General features: G+C 40.3%; 1 protein-coding gene across 1 annotated transcript in view; it reads right to left on the reverse strand.

The window, feature by feature from the left end:
* adcy3a (adenylate cyclase 3a) overlaps nucleotides 1–6,770 on the reverse strand; it is a 33,047-nt gene extending 26,277 nt beyond the window's left edge. The window contains exon 1 of the mRNA XM_062422337.1: nucleotides 6,096–6,770. Coding sequence (XP_062278321.1) covers nucleotides 6,096–6,770 — 675 coding nt within the window. The remainder of the gene's footprint in view (nucleotides 1–6,095) is intronic.
* Nucleotides 6,771–7,903: the final 1,133 nt, after the last annotated feature.

The following is a 7,903-nucleotide window of genomic DNA, read 5'->3' on the forward strand; positions in this document are numbered from 1 at the left end:
TTAAAAAAATACAAAAAAAAAAAAGATCATTCATACATGTATTGTTCACCTGGACCATACAATAGTGACTGTGAATGTCTTTTTTCCATGAGATTAATCAAACATTTATTAATGACTGATGGGGAATTTATGAATGTGAATTGGTGTAGAAACTAATTATGAGTCATTATGAACAGTATGTAAGGATTAAAAGAAGATAGTGTTGTAGCAGAGCTGAGCTCACGTGGTAGAGAATTCCAGAGAGTAGGAGCATAATGAGTGAAGGCAGCATAAGCTGATTTAGAGTTTATTCTGGGTATAGTGAGGAGACTTTTGCTTGATGATCTGAGGGATCTGACTGGTGTGTACTCAGCTAGCATGTCATCAATGTAGGGTGCAGCTGAGTCATTCATAGATTTAAAAACAACAGGTATTTTAGTTTTACAGGGAGCCAGTGAAGAGAAGATAAAATAGGAGTGATGAATTCTAACCTTTTAGCAAAACTCAGCAGCTAGGCATTTCTCTGTTCTCTGTTTATGAGCGACTGAGATTCACACTAAAATGAGAACAGGTCAGTGAGCCTGGTCATGTAAGAATAAGCCATTGTTACCAATTTCTGGGCTAACCCCCCCTTCACTTCTTTAGCAATTGGGAAACAACAGAGGAGAGCAGCAGTAGCCAGTAGCCTGTACTGTATATTTATTCACAGACTGACAACTTCCTGCTAACCTTCTCCTCTGCTCTGCTCACATTCACCGCCTAGATGTCTTTTGAAGAATGAGGAGAGGAGGATTCTGGGATATGATGCACTAGTTGATGACTCAAAACAATTCAATGATAACTTACAGTGTTATTGTGCTTGCACAGTGCCAGTGAAAATCATTAGTAGTCCATAGATATTAATGATTGTGTGAGATTCTATCAGTGACACTCACATTGAATGACAGGGGAAACACTGATCTGTGTGTTATCAGTGTCAAACAAATAATACCACTCCCCACCAGAAACCATCACTGTCTCATCAAACCCCCAAAACCCTAAAGTACTGTCACTCGACTGATGTCAAAGCTCAGGGGCTTATATGGTTTTTGTACTGGCCCAGAATAAGCAGGAAGATGGTTTAGTTACACCCTGCTTTGCCATTATGCTGTAGGATATAAATTAGGCTTGTGAGGTCATGATACAAAATATTCAGCTATATCAGATTATTATGATACAATTTATGTACAAAAAGTGATCAGTATATCCAGAAATGTTATGTACTGTGCTGTATCTCCTATTGTTGTTTAGCATGAATACTTCCTACTGAGTGTTTCCTCATGTGTGTAAGTACTGTGTGTGTAGCCAATAGAAAAATCACAGTATGAATTTAGGAGTATTACATTGTAGCCTTCAGAAGTGACATGTTATCTCTACTGTTCAGTCCCTGCAGTGGCTACTGTATGTCATCTCATCAAGACTGATTGTAGGATAATGACTGGCTTTGCTTGATTGTTTGATATCCTGCTCAAACTATTTGTTCTGTAAGTGTTTCTGTATGTTTATCTCTTAAAAAATGCAATCAACTAATTTTATTTTATTTTAAACTGACCGTGCTTTAGAAAAAGAAAAGTACATGATTAGTCCATTTCAATCCTTTAAGTCTGTAACCCATAAACCAAGCAGTCCCCACATCTATCCCAACCAGCAATCTGATTATTCTCCCCATTCAACAGTAATCTGGTTTCTGACGGAAAAACCTGATTATTATACTGTACCTTATTATATAATATAGACCAGGGCTGCAACTAATGATTCTTTTCAAGGTTGATTAATCTCCATATTATTTTCTTGATTAATTGTTTGGTCCATTAAATGTAAATAAATCCACCAATCAATCAATAGGGAAAAACATCATCATCACACTGCTTGGTTTGTCTGTCAGTCCAAAACCAAAAGATGGTCAGTTATCACAATAGACAAAGAAAAGCAGCAAGTTTTCACAAGTGAGAAGCTGGGAACAGCAAACATCTGGCACTGTGTCATTGAAACTATTCATCCACAGCCCAGCATTACAACCATTACTTCTATTGTTTTGGATTATTTATTTTGATTTGTAATAGTGTGTACTGGTTTCTTGTGTGCATGTAAACATTGTGATGATTGGTCATGTTGATCGTCTGACTGTAGAAAGTTTAATGAGGTGTGTGACGTTTTGTTGAAGAGCTCGGGGATAAAAGTTGCCCAGTGATGAGGCAGGCTGAATTTTATTGACAACCAAACACTGTGAGTGAGGGAGCTGTAAACAATCCTGAAATGTCAATTTCCACAGAGTACATGGCCTTCAACACAGTGGACACTGCACACATGTTGTATAATGGCCTGTGAGGACTCAGGGTTCTCTGACTATCTAAATGTTTCCTTTCTGCTCAGTGCTCAACATTCTGATTCATTCCTTAATACACTCACTGACATCTGTTCATAGTTCATACAGTTTATGGATCATGATTAGAGGCATTTTAACATTTTTAGAACTGTCAACAAATTCCAAAAGTCCATCTCTCAATAGATAGCAAAAGACACCTAGAACTTGTGGGTTGTGTTCCAGAAGTAGAGAAACTTCATTCAACATCCCATTAACATTTGTAATAACACAAATAAGTAAAAACCAGCCTTGGTACATAACCTTACTCAAATGTGCCTTGTGCTGTTTTCTCCATGTTTAGATATGGACGGTTAAAACACATTTTTCATCAATATTTCAATTTTTTCATGGTCTTCAATAAAGAGCATTTCCCATAACTCCTGGACCATCACAGGTTAAACATCACAGTACAAAGGGGCCAGCTCATTGGTGAGTGAAGGAGCTGCAGGTAGTTCAGACTGAACAGTGTTCAGAGCAGATATTACAGCTCAAGAGTTAGGAACAGTACGGATATGCTGCTGGTGGATGCCACACTGTCTTTAAAATATAGGAAGACTGAAAATAAATGAATGAGTGAAACTGTGATTCTACATTTGACATTCCAGCCATCATTTTCTTCATGTTAACAACACCTTCAGGACTGTCCTCCATGTTAACCCACACAGATGCAGGTCTGTGTCATGTGACTGCATGTAGAGGGACAGTATGCCTGTCACTGTCTAAACATAAAGCTAAACATGAAGGCGAAGGCTTCTGTGGAAAGCTGCCTTAATGTCTTTTGAAGCATTTTTTATGTCTGTCACTCACTGCACCCACGGAACAGATACACTTGTGTTGTTTGTACTTATCTGACATTACATTATCCTCTTTGTTATTTAATTATCGCAGTAGTGAAATGTAACTTCAGCAGCCAGCCACTGTTTACATGGCTGGAGTCTGTGAGGACTGAACACACTGGATGCTTCACTAGTTATTACATGATGCTCACATCTCACTTCTGAAGAGGGCTCCCAGCAAAGTAAACAATCCTCATGATGTCACAGTGACATCATCACAGTTATCTTGGCGTAGTCTTGGAGAAAACACATGTATATTGTGCCTGATAAAAAAAATGAATTGTTGTTTAACATTATTAAATTCATGTGGATTAAACTTGCAAGAGCCCATGCTGCAGTTGATGCTAACAGGCCTTTTTTATATAAGACATTTAGTCTCAGTGGAAACAGCACAGGTGGAAACTAAACCCATTTTTTTTTTGTCCACCAGTCAAGTGAATGTTCATTTGACCAGCCACTCTATAGATTACTATTGTTTTTTGGCTGCTGAGTGAAGCCACTTGCATTGATAATAATGTTAATTATGTGCCCTGGGTGTAAATAATCAAATGAATGATTGCTGGATTGCATTTAGCTGCTTCACTTTCATCCTAGTCACTATCAATGTTTTATGATTTTCCTGCTATGACAAGTGAAAATCAAATGACAGGATCCATTTATTCAAGAATATAAAAAGTAAACAGCAGGAGGAGAATAAATCCTGAATGAGAGGTTGCAGAAACTAGTGGAACAGAGAGACTTTGGGTCTCTATTGTGTTGCATCATGGGGAGTGTAGGATCCAGTGTTTTTCAACTAGACTAAAAGTCTCATTATCTCAGCCTCTGCTGCTTCTGACCCTTTTATTCTTTCAATCTGTCTCTCATGAGTCCCCAAAGAGCCAAAATGACCCTCAGTAACTGCTGTGGTAACATATAGAGAGAAAAACACTCAGTCACATGCTCTGTCCTCACAATACACACAGAGCTAACTAGGGGTGTGAACGACGGGAGGAAAAGACGACAACGAGAGGCGACATTTTGTGATGATCACGGACATTTATCCACATTCACGAACACTTTCAACACGCCTGACAAAAGCAAATCACTGTTGGAAAATACTTGCGATGCCGCCAAACACAACATGACATTAACGCAAAGTGGCGAAACTCCAGTCAGGTAAGAAACCACAATCCACACAGTAGCTAATGCTAATGCTAATGCTACAGTTTGTTGGCTATTCACCCATACAGCCTTCCAACCATGTAATTATACGTATTATGTTCCTCTTTGTCTCAGGGTTAAGATCCTTTTTGTTCCACAATTAAATAATAACTCGCCTAACAAAATCTTTAGTTTATGAATGAGGGGCTGGGATTATATTGTTAGCACAAATAAACATGCTGCAGACACTCACACACACACACACTCGCACTTCTGGCGGTAGTAGCGTCTTACCCGCAGTTGCCTGTTTTACACCAATGCTGGAAGTACAATTATTGTTGATCTTCATTTTTTACTAGAGGCTGTATTCATGTTGGTTACCACTAAACAACCAAGCTGCAAAGTAAACTCTCACTATATCTATAAAGTATATATATATCCACAATCAACACATTTCCTTTTCAACTGTATTAGATTAGGGAGGGACGTGAGGTCTCCACTGATGTTAAGGGGAAGTTTGGGTTTATGAACAACTTCTTCAGCAGAGAGCCAGCAACACAGGTCACCATTTCTGACGGTCACAGATTTTGGCGTAACACCGGTTAAAACAAGGGAAAATATATTTTTTCAGACAATACTTCCATCAAATATTACATTTTGCTGAGGTAAGGCCAGGGCACAAGGGCACAAGTGTGTTTGGGACACATACTTACTGTGACCTTCATATATAAATACATTCTTCTCATTGCTTTAATCTATGAGTGTGTGTCTTTTGGACAGTAAACATGCTGCAGCGCATTGTTCTAGTATTTAATCATCAAATGAACCTTTTTAAAAGCAGTTTTCCTTTTTATCTTTTCAAATACTGACTTTTGAGTCATTTTTTTCTTATTGTTATATATATGAATATATATATAAGTTATTTCTTATACTGTGTACAATCATTGATGAAATGACTATTGCAGCCTCTATTTTGATAAGTTAGCTACTGTTGACAGCAGCATTTGATAATGATAGAACCTAATGAGCCTTCTGGTGAGATGTGAAATGACTGATGTTTGATAATGACCACTTGAGTACAGCAATGAGTAACTTGACTAACTGACCGATTAACTTGATACATGAAGCATTTCCTAATTTGAGCCCAAACTTTTTTTCACACTGTCCTCTGAAGGTACAATACAGCAGTATGAATTGTGTATCAATATTTGCATGTTCAGTCCACGCATCAGACTGGTTTGAATTTACTTATGCACACATGGTGTATGTGTGTGTCTCCAGCTGAAGTTGGTCTGGAGAAAAAAAAAGGATGCTGCTGGCCATGTTGTCTAAAGCACATTCCATATAAATACAATGCACACAGTTCACTTCCAGCTGGGAACGCTACCAGCATATCATTCTCCTTGTTTGTTCACCAACTGCTCTGTTTTTCTCTACTGTGAAAATATCAGAAAAGTTTGTGGTTGATGCACACATCCAGAAGACGCTGGTGATATCCTAATAAATACCTGCATTGAGAGCTGCAGTGTGCAGACTTTTCTCATTTCTACTGTGAAAATATCAAATAAATGAAAAGATAACAAACCAGATTTTTATGTTTAAACTCCTAAACATTTGTAAACTTGATGAGTTGGAGATCTGGCTACACGAAATGACTCACAGACAAGTAAAAAAGCATTTCAGGACAAAGGACCTGACCATTTACCTCACCTCTCTTCCTCCTCTTCAACTCTTACCTGTCTGCCAAGTGCTGCCCCCTTGATGTCCTCCTGCTGCTGCTGGGCGATGGTGACCCCCAGAACCAGGGTGTGGACCCCGCAGGATACAGTAGTGATGAGCACGATGGGTGTCAACCTCAAAGGCAGAGTCAGGAAAAAGGAGAAGCTGAAGAAAGCCTGCCAGCCCACTGTGTCGCTGGCCTGGTGGAAGCGAGCATAGTTCAGACCCAGGTAGCAGAATATTTGAGCTGCTATGAGCACCCACAGGGCGTAGGGCACGACCCGTCGAGAAATGCGATCTGGCAGTAGCCCGAAGCGGCACAGCAGGTAGAGGATGATATCTGCTGCCAGTCCCACTGATGCCACTAAAACAGAGGCCAGCTTGTCAGAGGTGTAGACCACCGCGCACATGACAATGATGTAGCTATCAAAGAGGGCGGCAAACACAACCAGCACCAGCAGGGTTTCATGTCTCTGCCGTCTGAAGTAGGTCTGGTAAAGGTTCTCCAAAGACTCGGGTGCAAAGGTGAGGCGCATGAACCGAGGGAGACAGAGGCAGCATCCTGAGCTCCGAACTGTGACCTCATGTGTTCGCCCTACCGCCTGCCCGGGGTCAGAGGGCAGCGTCACCGAGCAGTCCGCCGAATACTCTGCAGAGTACTCCGGTTCTGAGAAGGCTCTGTTCCGCGGCATGGTGAACATTCAGAGCAGCTTTCTGCTTTCCTTTCAATAAAAAAACTTCAAACCCGTTTGTCGTCCTGCAGGATTAGACCAAACACTGCTGTGATTCTCAGACATACATCATCTGCTTGTTTCTGCTCTGCTGAGTAACCACCTTTGTCCCCTGAGAAGCCACATATGTGGCATGAATCACAGCTATATGCTGATTGCCAGGACCTGTCCACCAGAGAGATGTCTTCTTACATAGCTGCGCCTGTGGTCACTCCATCCAGTGCTGTCATTTGACTCAGTTAGTCCTGTGTCATATGCACACGCCTACTCCTCTTCAGCAACGTGATCCAGAGAATGCGCACGTCTTGTTTCCTCATCCAGCATTACAAATGGGACTGGTTCACTAGCTCGTGTTTGTACTCCACAGTTAGGCACCATGTCAGAGTGGTTAAATTCCTTAACTTTACATCAGCTAGGTTGATGTTTGAAAGTCCTCCTCTGCCTCCATCATTCCTCTGGGTTGGAGAGATTTTTGCATTTTGTCCTTCCATTATCACACCTCACATGGCCTGAATAAAGAGGGACACATGAGCAGGAAATTCACTGTGGCTTAATGCCTCAAACACAGATGCATTCAACAAAACCCGATGATCTGGGAGGTACAGCACACTCCCTGATTCCTGCACCTGGTTGCTTTTGGTCACTCTCTGCTCTGTGGGGACAACATCATGCCGACATCCATTTAAAAATCTAGCTGTTTATTAGCCTAAACAGTGTCTGTTCCTGGAAGAACACAACTTATTATTTTTTTCACATATTATAAAAGTCACACTTCACCTCAACATACATCCAATGCACTAATCCACTGATGTTTGTTCAATGACATTTTAACAGGTTTCTTCAGCATTCCTTTCACAATAAGCTATTTATTCAAAATGCCTGTACAATGAGGGGAAAATGTACTATATATTAAAGCTCAAAATTTTAGGCTGCTATGTTACATGTATGCTGCACTGAAAAATAACTGCCAAGCTTTTTTTTTAAAATGCATGATGATATTTTTCGCGGTTTGTACTTTTACCGACAGAGAAGACAACGTTAAACTGGCAGATTTGGGCGTCAGGTTTTTTGTAGGCCTGTCCACTTACATGTTG

The sequence above is a fragment of the Scomber scombrus genome, chromosome 7 (genome assembly GCF_963691925.1).
Source record: "Scomber scombrus chromosome 7, fScoSco1.1, whole genome shotgun sequence".
Taxonomy (NCBI): Eukaryota; Metazoa; Chordata; class Actinopteri; order Scombriformes; family Scombridae; genus Scomber; species Scomber scombrus.